The 15,013-nt window shown below is 42.0% G+C and overlaps 1 protein-coding gene across 1 annotated transcript in view; it reads right to left on the bottom strand.

Moving 5' to 3' along the window:
• LOC138964184 (receptor-type tyrosine-protein phosphatase mu-like) overlaps positions 1-15,013 on the bottom strand; it is a gene marked incomplete in the record, with an annotated part of 322,563 nt that overhangs the window by 61,942 nt on the left and 245,608 nt on the right. Inside the window, 4 exon segments of the mRNA XM_070336077.1 lie at positions 6,273-6,401; positions 7,491-7,625; positions 8,699-8,899; positions 11,235-11,448. Coding sequence (XP_070192178.1) covers positions 6,273-6,401; positions 7,491-7,625; positions 8,699-8,899; positions 11,235-11,448 — 679 coding nt within the window.

The raw sequence follows: 15,013 nt of genomic DNA, 5'->3' as shown, positions 1-15,013 counted from the left end.
ATGGCCGAGCGTGTCGAATGCAGGAACACAACTGTTCAACATTCTCTTATAAATATACTAGCAGTTAAGCCCGGCTTCGCCCGGGAGTAAGCGGAGCCCTGTAGCAATTACGCTCGCTATCCCATTATCATTAGCTTTACCTCCTTTGTTTGGATACAAAAAAGAGTTATCTCCCTTACCTTCTAGAAATGTCCGGAACTGTCCAGTTAATTTTTCATTTTTCATTTCTTCCCCTCATAGGAGCAATAGCGAGTCTCTAATATCACTGGCATGATGTGCTTGCTACAGGCGAACAGAAGGCACTGAACTGGTCTTGCACCATATAGGCTGTATTCAATAAATGGGAGGTCCATAATCTGAAAAAGGAAACAATGAATCAAGAAACTAAAACCCAGGTGCACATCTGCGGCACCTAGGGAGTGTACGTGCACACTATCTTGTTCCTGCCTCTTGCCATCTCAGAGGTATGGCGACCACAGACAAAAAAGAGTTATCTCCCTTACCTTCTAGAAATTTCCGGAACTGTCCAGTTAATTTTTCATTCTTCATTTCTTCCCCTCATAGGAGCAATAGCGAGTCTCTAATATCACTGGCATGATGTGCTTGCTACAGGTGAACAGTAGGCACTGAACTGGTCTTGCACCATATAGGCTGTATTCAATAAATGGGAGGTCCATAATCTGAAAAAGGAAACAATGAATCAAGAAACTAAAACCCAGGTGCACATCTGCGGCACCTAGGGAGTGTACGTGCACACTATCTTGTTCCTGCCTCTTGCCATCTCAGAGGTATGGCGACCACAGACAAAAAAGAGTTATCTTCCTTACCTTCTAGAAATTTCCGGAACTGTCCAGTTAATTTTTCATTCTTCATTTCTTCCCCTCATAGGAGCAATAGCGAGTCTCTAATATCACTGGCATGATGTGCTTGCTACAGGTGAACAGTAGGCACTGAACTGGTCTTGCACCATATAGGCTGTATTCAATAAATGGGAGGTCCATAATCTGAGAAAGGAAACAATGAATCAAGAAACTAAAACCCAGGTGCACATCTGCGGCACCTAGGGAGTGTACGTGCACACTATCTTGTTCCTGCCTCTTGCCATCTCAGAGGTATGGCGACCACAGACAAAAAAGAGTTATCTCCCTTACCTTCTAGAAATTTCCGGAACTGTCCAGTTAATTTTTCATTCTTCATTTCTTCCCCTCATAGGAGAAATAGCGAGTCTCTAATATCACTGGCATGATGTGCTTGCTACAGGTGAACAGTAGGCACTGAACTGGTCTTGCACCATATAGGCTGTATTCAATAAATGGGAGGTCCATAATCTGAGAAAGGAAACAATGAATCAAGAAACTAAAACCCAGGTGCACATCTGCGGCACCTAGGGAGTGTACGTGCACACTATCTTGTTCCTGCCTCTTGCCATCTCAGAGGTATGGCGACCACAGACACACACACAGACAGACAGACACTCTCTTTTATTTATATGTATAGATATATATCAACCAAGAAAACACGCAGAAGTTTGCTCCTGGAGTAACCTTGAGAAGTTCAAAGGCCCCCGTTGTGGTGTAATTTAAACTCAATGGTAAACTCGAAAACTTCCAACACCGTTGAACTTACGTTAAGTACTTAGAGGGCAGTCACACACGCGACTCAATCGTGAGATTTACCCTGTCACACGGCCGACTGAGTCGTGGAAAATAGCTACGACAAATCTGCGACTCAGTCTCATGCGATTCCCTCGTAGTTTTGAGCTTTAGAACGTGTTCTATTCCTGCGACCCAGTCGTCAGTCAATCGCAGGGGCAGAGCCAATCAGAACGCGTCCTTGCGGCCTTCACGCCGTGACGTAATATAATGGCGGACAGTCGCGGACTGCGTCTCTTTGTCGATTCAAAACTTTTTGGAAGAACAGTTTCTTACTCAGATATAAAGGAGACGTTTTAGGCGTGTACAGCGGTCGGGAAACATTCATTGCAACTGTCTGGGAACTTTATTTCTCGCAAAGGCGTAATGCTGAAAGGTAGTTTTAAGAAAGGTAGAGCGATGTTCGAACATTAGCGTCTGCTCTCGCAAAGCGCGTGTGCAGTGTTCCGCCCGGCTCGCGTGGAGTTATCGTTCGTCAATCGTTACGTCAATCGTTCGTCTATCGTTCATCGTGTGACGGGTCAATGGCCTACGATGTGATGTGCGATCGGCTCAAGACTGAATCGCGCGATTGAATCTCGACGATTGAGTCGTGTGTGTGACTGAAGCTTAATGTAAACTTAATACTTACAACACCAGATAAGTACTCATAATCAGCGGTTGTACAAAATGAGTGTTAAAGCGAAGCTATACAGTTCTTTGCCATGTATGAATATACAGACATATGGAGACAAGCCAAAGATAACCCAGGAAAGACAGGCAGAAAAATAATAACACTTCGACGTTGTGGATCATATTATATGTGGATGATTCTGACCAACATTATTGGTGGGTTGAGTTCAGCCGAGGATATTAAGTCGAAAACTGCAGTGAGCTATGACAGTACTTCTCATCCGTAAATTCAATCTTTTTAAACAATCAAACATTTATACATGGTTATACCAACTCCACGTCAGTGAATCACATTCTCGTGATATGGGCAAATCCTCAGCTCAGAAGCACATACAGTTGTTTGTTAAGCTATTTATAAAGTGCGATGATGTTGGCAGTCTTCTTCTTCTTGTTGCCGCTACACGTGGAGACCAGTCCAATTTAGAAATGTAGTGGTCATCTGCAGGGACGCCGCCGTGCCGTACAGCTTATCCTGGATGGGGGTCGGCTCCGGCCGCATCTTTCTTCTCAACAACTGGAAGTTCCCGCAGTCTTGTAGGATGTGGTGGGTGTCCTGCTGCAATCCCTTATATCTAAGGGACACCCCCTATCCGCCACCTGGGGACCCGCCGGGTTGGGGATGGTCGCCCCGCCACCTAATTGGAGATAGCCTGACCCCGGGATGTTGGCAGTGACATTTACTGTGAACGTTCACGACAATTTACAAGCGTGACAATCTGCTATAATCCATACTATTGCATTAACTCATTCAATGAATTAAGTACAAATAAATAAGCAGACATAAACACATTAGTTGCTAACAAACAAAACAAGTCTGCCCGTAATCTCTCTTTGCAGAGCCAGGGTTCTTTCAAGGTTTGAGATCACTATAAACGTGATGATCTCCAGTATTCATGTACATCCGTGGTTTTTCGTACGTGTTTTTACGGTCACGGTCCACGACTTCATAGGGCTGATCTGCGGGGAGAGCTGAAGCCTCCCTGGCAGCCTCAATGCTAGACTTCCCTTCTACAATATAGGCTTGTTCTGCTGGGACTTGAGAGCGCTCTGCAGGGTTCTGGGTCGTCGCTGGCATGGCTTGTTGGGAGTTAACGTATCCATGGTTAACTTCGCCTACCACTGCTTCGTAAACATTGTCCGACTGTGAGGTCGACAGTGTTACCGGATTTCTTTGGTATTTTGATGAAAGGATCCGTGCTGAGTCCAATCCTGCACCTACATTAAAAGCAAACATATCGTACATTATTTATTTATTTATTTGTTTGGTGATGAATTCTATAGGCTGACCATGTGTCTAGATTTGTGCCGTCCAAGAACACACTGACACATTAAAGAAAGTTGCGCTGTTTTCCCGGAATGTGTTTTGATATGCCTTTATATCAGAAACAAAACATTTTGATATTAGTTTGATTCATCCAACAGCTTTGTCGCATATTTTCATCCCAAGCTTAACACAAATTTGCAAAACATTCTGCTGTACAAGAGAACCAATCACCCACCCACCTGGTTCTTGCTTCACTTTCCTTTAGGGGGGACCCCCTCCCCCCATGCCCCCTCTCCACTTTAACAAAGTCTCGTTCGAACCATCTTAAACCCCTTAAAGGTTGTAAAATCATTACCTTGTTGATCGTTGTCTCTTACAAGGTTGCCCATGTTGCCATTGGTAGCATCAGATACATTCTGATGGACGTTGACCTGTAGCGTTGGACTTTCCTCTTGGGCGCTGTTTTCTTTCTTTCCCGTAGCTTTGGGTCGACTTCTTCTCCGCCTATCCAAGGAAGAGCTATTTGTTTTAAATGTTGTTTCTTCTGGTTTTAGACGAGTCATCATTTCTACTTAAACAGGTTTACAAAGAAAACAAATTGTTACTATAATGTAACTAATGTGTGTGTGTGTAAAGTCGGAATTCTATAAGGAATGTTGCATGTTTGTCTGCACTTGTATCCACTACATGTGACTTTTACTGATTAATCGATATTTTGGACAAGGCGTGCATACTTGTACTCCTGAAATGACGCGTTTAAAAAAAAAATAATATCTTCGTATGTATTGTTTTTCATATCTTTTGTTAGTACTCAGAACTCAGTTAAAAAACGGATGCAACACAATTTGAAAAATAAAGCGTTAGACGCATTAAAAAAATTACCTCACGCCGATGACAACAATAATGATGATCACAACCAACACAACCACAGATCCACCCACAGCGCCACCGATGATGGTAAATTGGGCTTCCATTTTGTCACTCAGGATCTCTGTTAGCAGTACACGCAGCATTATTAGGGACACTAAATTAATAAACTATTGTGTATAGTATCAACTGTTGTGCTAGGTGGGCTACACATAGGTATTTGCAAAAGGTAAGGGATATATATGTCTGACAGAACCGGACATATCGTTACGGTATCCACCCAAAGTTTAGGTGTAATGTCATAGCACTAGGTTTCTTTTGATAAACAAAAGATAACAAAAGCAGTCTTGCAGTTTGATTAAACCATAACAACTGTTTCTTCCTTAATTATTTATGCACATTTCCTGATCGTACATAATAGCTGTAACACATATGTGTAACAGATAATAATGAGGTGCAAAACAAAATCTTACCATCAAGAATACAATATCTTCATTGACTGATAGCATAGTGTTCCTACACAATGCCCAGTTGTATATTTATTTTTGTTGCATGGAAAAAAACTTAAACTCCACAATTATGAGCACCCTACAATCGGCGCTCTGCATCTTTGAATGCTTGCAGTGACCCGAAATGAACAGATACACACCTGTCATGCACAACGGAGGTATGTATCCTCTGTTGCACGCACAATGTCCTGTAGCCTTGTCACAAGTACCATTGCAGTGGGCACTGCAATTCTGCATGCAGTTGAGACCATATGTTCTCCCAGGACACACTGCGTAGCAGCAACCAGCAGTCAATGGCAAATAAAAGACCAATCAACGAACCAATTAAGTTACATTCCAGTATTTATCAAATATGTCTTCAAGCAGTTTTGTTGAATATTCCATGACTTCCCTTTTTTGTTGCTGTTATTCTAGTGAGCTTATCTAGCCCAATATTGTCTAGTAGAAAACAACAACAATAACAACAACAAAAACACCAACAACACTAATAACAACAACAACAACAACAACAATAACGGTCACTTTGATTTAACCAGCACAACTGTTTCTTCCCTGATAATATGCAGATTCACTCATTGTGCATATTAGCTGTAACAGCAGACAAAAATGAGAGGCAAAACAGGTGTTCCCATCAAGAACAAAATGAATGCAGTTACTTAGAGTATACTGAATCAACACAATGTCAAGTTGTATATTCGGTCACAGTATGATGTGTCAGAACACAACTTAAGCCCAAAACGTATGATCAACCTACAATCAGTGTCCTGCATCTTCTTTGTAATGCTGGCATTTGCCTGTATTTTAGAGCATGTGTCGTTAAGAAAGCAATGCCTTTCCATCGATTTGTGTTTAGCAAATATCGTTTCACCCTTGTGTCGTCTTCTTTTTCTAACCAAGAGCCCGAAGCACACGAATCGCCTTTGGAGGCAAAATCGGTCAAACGGGATTGAGATTTTAGAGCCAAATTATATTAGCCCTATAAAATCTGCTATGGCAACACAAAGGTTCGCAAACGCATTCCAGGTAATAACAGCAGCCAGACCCCATCACAATCAGCTACTCCACATCTCACGGGTATGCTGTCTACCAACGTATCAAAAACGTCAAGCTACCAAAACTAGCTCACGCTTAGGGAGACAACTCCGTCAATGCAGCACAGCTGCCTGTGATAAGGGGGACTACTGCGTCACCCTGTCCCATTATCCTTAAAGTCTTGAAATATGTGGTGCTGCGAAAAGGGATAAAATAACCAAAATGCAATTTCAAATACAGCTGCCACCCACATTGTCACAAACAATACACACATACCAGCATCACAAGCAGGCCCCAGCCATCCAGGTTTGCACGTGCAGTGTCCTGAGACTTTGTCACAGACATCCTCACATCCTGCACTGCAAGTCTGTGTACAGTTGTGTCCATAGGTCCCAGTTTCACATTCTGTAGAAAGAAAGTCATAAGGTTATGATTTACCTTTTTTCAATAACATTTTGGTGATGCACTGTTGTAGCTTGAGAAATACTGACGCTTTCTGTTTGTGCACTAAACCTGGCTTTGTAATTCATCTGATAATACAAACTACACCGACAGATAATACCTCCACCATCAGGTAATGGCAGACAACAGCAACGTTAGGTTTACAACATTAAATATACAAGCAAGTCCACATGACAATAAACATGTGAGGTGTTTACGTAATGTTTTCTTTGAATCCCCACTCTGCCTCACAGGAGGTTTACAGAATGAGTAAAGCTTTTCACGAAAAAGCCATAGAAAACCGACGAAACACACATTGTAGGGCCGTCAACGCCATTTTATGACGCATACAGGTCTCTTGCAGGGCTAATTATCACATGTAAACCCTACACGCTCTTCAATGGTTTATTCTAGGCTACCGCAGTCGTTCGCGTATTGTGTGCAACTGCCATCTGTCAAGTCGGCTCTAGTCGTATTTCATACATATTGCTTCGAAAAAACTGCAGCAATTTTCTAAATTTTGAAAAGGAATCTGGTGTAAGTGTATACATTTGGTTACGAACAACAAAACAAGTGTAAAGGGGAACACCACCACGTGGAGCTTTACCAGTTAAAATAGGTTATGTCCCTTGATCAGAATGCAACTTCCCCTTTTGGACAACAAAGCCGGCATACCTAAAATATGTGAATGCCGACACTCATTATTCAACGCTCCAAACCCTCCAGGAAAGTGAGAATCACACATGTCCCTCTTTCCTGGCCTATATTCCGACTTCGTGCTTTCGGACTTACAAAACTTCAATTTTGCGCCATGACGAGGCTTCGGTTTCACACGGGTCCAGAGGACGCGAAAAGACATTCTTTGAAAATTGCTCGCTATCCAGGGAGAGCAGCCCTGATGTTCTCCGGCAGTATGTGTTCAAACGAAAGGATGTTTGTAATGTATGTAAACGCCTGGAGTGAGAACACTTTGTCCACAACAAATTCCTAATCCATGTACATATAGTCTATTATATTAAATAATTTGTTAGCACTGGTTTGTACATCACTCACCCGTATCACACAGTGGAGGCTTGATGCCAGGGGGACAGCTGGAGCAGTGTCCTGTCACCTTGTCACACACCTCTCCGTTACTGCAGCTACCACACCTCCTGTCACACCCACTGTCCCAGTAGTCGTCACTGCAACCTTTCAAATGACAATATCTCTGATTTACAACACGTGTGCACTTGGTTACTTCCAAAGTCATTACTAGGGGGCTGTTTTCTGTTGATGTCAACCAAGTAAAGAAACTGCTCATATCATTAGTCTCAAAGTAAACATACAAATTATATCTAGGCAGGTTTGTAGGTTTGCACAAGTTAATATGTTTGGAATGGCAATTGTTTTTGCTGTTATTCTCATTTTCAGATTGACGATACTTTTTATCTTGGGCCATGTGATGTGACAGTCAGACCCAATCGAACCCGAAGAGACTGACTCAAACATTTACAAAAGATTGAAATAGATTAAACAAATCATTCAAACAAACCAGGCAAAGGAGTATTAATTACCAATATAGTTTAGGTAAGTTTCTTTGCTGATAATATATACTTCAGGGCCGGACCCAGGGGGGGGGGTTCCAGGGGTTCCGGAACCCCACCCCTAGAAAAAGCATGTACCTTGCTTTGAGTGTTTTTATTTTATTTTTATTTTTTTTAAATAAATTTTGTGTGTGTCTCTAAAAAAATTTATTCAATGTGAAATCCGATGAGAAAAAGGTACCCCCCCCCCCCCACCAACTCCCACTGACAGGCCTAAACCCTCAAAACAAGGCCCAGAATGCACCAGATTGCACGGATTTTAACCGTTTTTCAAAACTTTTCCGGGGGAGCATGCCCCCGGACCCCCCAAGTTCGCGCGCCTGCTTTGAGGGCGCGCGCTTGTGGCTTCGCCACTTCGCTGATTTGCCCCCCCCAAAAAAAGGAGGAACCCCCCCCCTTACAACTCATTTGGTCCGGCCCTGATACTTCTGGTGTTCTCTTATGTCCGCGAAGAACTGGGGAAGTTGGAATACTTAAAACAGATGCGTAACGTATATACCCAATGTCTACAGTTTATATGTATTACATGCACTTCTAAAAACGACATTGTACGGGGGAAATGTCGGGGTTGTTAAATAAGTGTCTCCAAACAAGTAAACGACAAACAAACAAACAAACTTATATTAGTGATATTTACTCGACGTTTGTAATTATGGTAAGCAAAAATGATAAACATACTTATCACTTGGAGTTCACACATGTTAATTGTCGCATCATCTATTGAGAGTCCTGTGATGTTTTTGGACACTATTATGACGGATCCGTTCAGGACACCGCTGGTACATGTAACATTCGTTTTCCTGCTGCCCGGTGCGTCGTCAAACCTGTAGCATTCCTGTCCATCTACTTTAATAAGACAGCCTTTCATTCTACCTATTTCTGAAAAAGAAAAAAGAAACATAAGTGAGCACCGAGAAATAATAGATGACAATACAACATCTCTCCGGGGTTTGCCCTCTGTTCCTTTACGGGGGAAATGGGTGAGGGCAGGTTTGAAGAGGGTGAAGAAAATAATCGCAATCAAAGTAATGCGGAGGAAGGGAGGACAAGCAATTGGTGTCAGCTTCTTCTTCTTCTTCTTCTTCTTCTTCTTCTTCTTCTTCTTCTTCTTCTTCTTCTTCTTCTTCTTCTTCTTCTTCTTCTTCTTCTTCTTCTTCTTCTTCTTCTTCTTCTTCTTCTTCTTCTTCTTCTTCAGCGTTCCAGAATTTTCTGGTTACGTGTGAGCTCGTTTGCCCATTTGGGTTCCCCAAACTATACTCTGGGAGCATAGTCAGCTTCACTCCGCTTTCGCTGAGTAGGCATGCTGGGTATTTTCGTGTTTCCATAACCCACCGAACTCCGACATGAATTACAGGATCTTTTCCGTGCGCACTTGGTCTTGTGCTTGCGTGTACACACGAACGGGGTTAGGTCACTAGCAGGTCTGCACATAAGTTGACCTGGGAGATCGGAAAAATCTCCACTCTTAACCCACCAGGCGGCAGCGACCGGGATTCGAACTCACGACCTCCGGATTAGGAGGCCGACGTCTTACCACCACGCCACTGCACCACCATGTGTGTCAGCCCTTTTGCTAGTTTGTTCGTTTATGTATTTGTTTCTTTGTTTGTTTCTTTGTGTTTTGTTTGTTTCTGGTTTTAGTTTTTTTCACACTTCGACGTATTCAGGATGTGAGGATTGGTCTAATGGAGAAAAAACAAACATACCATGTGGGAACGTGCAATTATTTTTAGTCAGTACTTTCGCTCTGCAGCTAATCTACACTACTCGTCATAAAAAAACTATACACATATATTAAGCTGTAGATCTTTGTGATGCGGCCAGTTATATTAAAACCAAGCCTCGTCAGAAGCCGTAAAAGGCCTGTTTTGGTGTCCTTTTTTTTGGTAGGCTATGTGGGGAAAACCACTGTTGTTTTGTAATGGCTTATTGTACTGCTTTTAAATTTGACAAGAGTTTGACAACACAATTGTCAACAAGTGTGTAAAATATCATGGTGTTTTGATGAGTTTGTTGGTCGAATTGGAACTGTTCAGAAAAGTTTTATTAAATTGTAATCAATTTTGGGGATCAATTTTGGTACAAAAGCAACAACGCGCTTGGGTGGTAGGGACATGTGAACGCAAAACAACAATTACAAAAAACAGGTCTTCCAACAGCAAAACCCAGTGTAGCGCAGCAGACTGAACTGGCACGTCACTCAAGCGTGCCAGTTCAGTCATAGCCCACACAAAAAGACGCCAAAACAGGCCTTTTACGGCTTCTGACGAGGCGGACACCAGTCTTCTTCAAAATAGCAAAACAACACCGCTATGCACAACAGCTTAACCAAATCAATTTGTATGGGTACACAATGAGTTCTTCCATTTGGGATCAAAAACGGGGTCATTATTTCTTATTTTGATTTTTTTTGTATTTTAGTGTCTGCAAGTTTGCTTTTGCGAATTTGATTTTGGGGGGTGTCCTAGGTCTCCGGTACAATGCATAAACACTAATTAATAAAAAATGAAACGTTTTATTTCATACGGTAGAGGAATAAATTACCTTTCTGGCAATATACTTGGTTTAAATATAACTGGCCGCATCACAAAGATCTACAGCTAAATATATATGTATAGTTTTTATGACGAGTAGTGTAGTATTCTTACAAAATAGCCCTACAGAGGTGTGTGTGTGTGTGTGTGTGTGTGTGTGTGTGTGTGTGTGTGTGTGTGTGTGTGTGTGTGTGTGTGTGTGTGTGTGTGTGTGTGTTTGTGTGTGAAAATGTGTCTGTGTCTAAGATGTGATGGTGGTGGTGTGTGTTTGCGTGCTTGCGTGTGTGTGTGTGCTTGTATGTGTGTGCTTTGTGTGTGTGTGTGTGTTTGTTGGTGTGTGAGTGTGTGTGTGTGTCAGTGTGTGTGTCAGTGTGTGTGTGTGCGTGCGTGCGTGTGTGTGTGTGTGTGTGTGTGTGTGTGTGTGTGTGTGTGTGTGTGTGTGTGTGTGTGTGTGTGTGTGTGTGTGTGTGTGTGTGTGTCCCTGCAATCCTCAAATCGTGCAGACAAAAATGATTTCCCAGGTCAGACTAAACGTAAAAGCCCATTGGTACACTTTATTTATTTTTAAATAACGTCCAATTCAGTTCAATTCAGTTCAATTCAGTTCGGTTCTATCTTTCAATCTGAGAACATACACCTTATTCAAAGAGGTAAAGATTAAACAAGTAAATATCTCTTACCGGAACTCCTCGCCCAGACGACGACGCTGTGCACAGGGTAGGGACGACCAAGGTCCACCTCCCACCACGGTGTTATGTCGCCTGCCCGGGTATGGATGCAGTTTTCCGTATCTACAAAATTTCCAACTGTGTCTCCATTTACCGCAACGCCAGGTAGGTGCTGTCCGCTGGTTGACCACCAAAGACGGGAACTCATCGTGCAGGGCTTGTTGAGCGCAACGTTCTCTGTGGACAGAAATAATAACGATCCGTACTTGTCGGACTACAAGTCTATGACATTAATAGAGAGAATTCGCTGTTGTTTGAGACATATAATGAACATTGTAGGTCGGAAAATGAGGTTAGTGAAAAGATCGATATACAAAATCATACAAAGATGTCCTGGTTTTGACGTTATACACCCTGTCTTTCTCTACAGCTATACTGAAAACAAACTCTATTTGTTCTGCTGGTGTAGCTACAGTTCTTCCTCTTCTATTTCTTCTTGCAAAATCACTTCAGTGCAGACTAATATAGAAATCGGGTTTCCTTACTATACCATTATACAATAATGCTGTATATCTCTGAACACATGTACGGACCCACACCAAGTATTGTAATTATGGCAATTCAGTCTACCTACACAAAGCATGTTTAAAAGTAAGTGTTTTAACTACAGCTCTATGAGCCCAGGCAACTATGTGTACAAACCGATTTTATCCTACATACGTGAGAGAGACACTTGTGTGATAATAATCGTTCAAATCACACGTGTGCATATCATGTAAATGAGGTCATGTCAAGCAAGTCTGGCAGGGACTTGGTTTATTTTGCACTGCTTATGATGCCAAAGTCACCGAGACAAACGTCATTATAGAAAAAAAAATGCGCTCGCTAATTACCCTCAATGAATTTTTAAAACTAACACATCACGCCACATTTTCAGAGTGACGTTTCTTTGCTTTAACGTAATAGATTGCACAAGGGTATGACGGCTTACTAGTGCCAAAACCTCATAATTGTAATTATCAAGGGAAAATTAGTAATTTTCCCTTGATAATTACCATTTTCACGTGTTTATTACTAATTTTCCCAGGAAAATTACTAATTTTCCCGGAATAATTACTAACTTTCACCTGTTAGTTACTATTTTTTTAGTTTTGGCTCACTTCCTGACGGATTGCTAGTGCCAAAACTAAAAATTAGTAATTTTCCCGTGAAAATGAGTAACTAACAGGTGAAAACAGTAACTAACAGCGTTAATTAGTAATTATCACGTGATAATGGGCAACCCCAGGTTTTGGCACTAGTAAGCCATCATAGGGCTTACTAGTGCCAAAACCTCATAATTGTAATTATCAAGGGAAAATTAGTAATTTTCCCTTGATAATTACCATTTTCACGTGTTAATTACTAATTTTCCCTGGAAAATTACTAACTTTCACCTGTTAATTACTAATTTTTAGTTTTGGCTCACTTCCTGACGAATTGCTAGTGCCAAAACTAACAAGAAGCGAAGCCATCAAGGATCACGTAAGAAATCGACAAACAGTAACACAAACTCAATCACTCCCTCACACATACACAAACACAGTAAGCATAGGTGTTCGGTGCAAGAGTGCGAGACACTAGATCTAGATCTGTCTGTCTGTAGCCTACTTACGGGGACACGACTGCCAGATGGCCAGATCGACACTGCGCTTTCGACAGCGCTTCCTCGCGCAGACACTGGAAACACGCTGTGCAGATTTCGACAGCGCTTCCTCGCGCAGACACTGTCACTGGAAACACGCTGTGCAGATTAACCTGTACGGGAAATCTCCTTTGGTATCTTCTTTATCTATTTTTCTGGAGCTACGAAACCGAACAATGTGAAATCGCCTTCTCCGAATCGGTGAACTGCAGCTCGGTGATAACTGTACCTATACCACAATCCTTCACGCGATCTGACCTAACCTTGACCCCTGACCTGGTCTACATACCACACACTGTGTTTTCCCCCCCAAAACCCTCCACCACCCGTTTTCTTTGGATACACACTTTAACTACATACGTGCCGACGAAATGTTGATCATTGCTTCAATATTTTGAAGCTGTTGCTTGGATAATAACCAGGTAAAATTAGTATTTCGGTGTTTAGTCAAATGTTAAAGTTTCCATCACACACACACACACACACACACACACACACACACACACACACACACACACACACACACACACACACACACACACACACACACACACACACACACACACACGCACGCACGCACAGACAGACAAAAGTTAGCATCGCATAGGCTACACTTACGTGAGCCAAAAATTAGTCATTTTCCCGTGAAAATTACTAATTATCCCGTGAAAATGAGTAACTAACGAGTGAAAACAGTAACTGACAGCGTTAATTAGTAATTATCACGTGATAATGGGTAACCCCAGGTTTTGGCACTAGTAAGCCGTCATACAAGGCTTTAGAAGAGATCGAGGTTCCAAAACAAGCGTCTTCAATTTAGCTGCCTCGACTGCAGGACATTTTCAGCAAAATACATGTAAGTACTGTATGTAGGATAAACAGAATACTACATGGCTTGCTGTTTCGTACCAGATTTACACTCGTTGCTTTTTCAAATAATGAACAGCTCGCTTTCGCTCGCAGTTCAATATTTTAAAAAACAACTCGTGTAAATCTGGTACGACACAGCAAGCCATGTAGTATTCTCTATAAACCACACGGATAAAGACTGGCAGCTTTGTACCCCGACACTGTCACAAAATACCCCTGCTTCGCGTCATCCAGACGTCTGCCTCGCGACTGAGACGGATGAGTCACCACTGTCGACTTGAGTTACCGATCCGTATGAATTTCTCTGTGTGTTGTGTCCTGTGTTACTGTCTTTGTAACAATTTCCAAATAACGGCGTTATGCATGTTTGAAGAGTGGACCAGAGGGAGAGAGAAAGAGAAAGAGACATAGAGAAAGGGAGAGGGGAGAGAGCTAGAGAGAGAGAGAGAGAGAGAGAGAGAGAGAGAGAGAGAGAGAGAGAGAGAGAGAGAGAGAGAGAGAGAGAGAGAGAGAAAGAATTGAATTGAATTGAACTGTATTTAACAAGGATTAAGATTTAAGGCTACGCCTTTTCATATAGTCCTTACGGCAGGGCAATAACCCCTTGAAAAATACCTCGGAAAATGTTTTAATGGTTTTGGGTAGTTTAACTCCTGAAGTTTACAAATCCGCAGGATGACATCTTTAAATCCTTGGGCAAATTGAGACAAAATTAATTATAGGAAAATTAGCAAATGTTGATTTTTTTGTTTAGACACAAAAGGCATTCCATAGAAAAAAGGGCTAGAATGGCGTCATAATTCATGACGTCTGGAAAACGTAATGAGTAATATGACGACACGTACAGTATGGCCTGTAGTGTTGTCCGTGTCCGTACTTGAGCTCCTCTTCCAAGACAAAAAACAAAGGCATTTGACGTGTTTCATTCTGCTAAATGGAAACACATTTGGACATGAGTGTGTATGGAATTACATCCAGGCTGAGAAGATGTGAAACCTGTGTTATTCGTGGACTTGTGATTAGTGCGTATGGTGTTCCAAAGCACAGGTTTCACTGTCGAAGATAAAACTTGTAAATTGATCTTACAAAATGGCGGGCGATGATCATAGAACATCGTGAGAGACTAGTTTTCTCCGATTTGATTGTTTACCAGACGATAGAGCTATTTTAGATGGAAGCGTATGCCATCTGGTGACAGCTGTTCATTAACCAGTGTGTTCGTAGGAGTGCTTAATTT

Source organism: Littorina saxatilis, linkage group LG4 (assembly GCF_037325665.1).
Source record: "Littorina saxatilis isolate snail1 linkage group LG4, US_GU_Lsax_2.0, whole genome shotgun sequence".
Lineage (NCBI taxonomy): Eukaryota > Metazoa > Mollusca > Gastropoda > Littorinimorpha > Littorinidae > Littorina > Littorina saxatilis.
The sequence above is the reverse complement of the archived record's forward strand: the minus strand, read 5'-3'. Positions and strand labels throughout refer to the sequence as shown.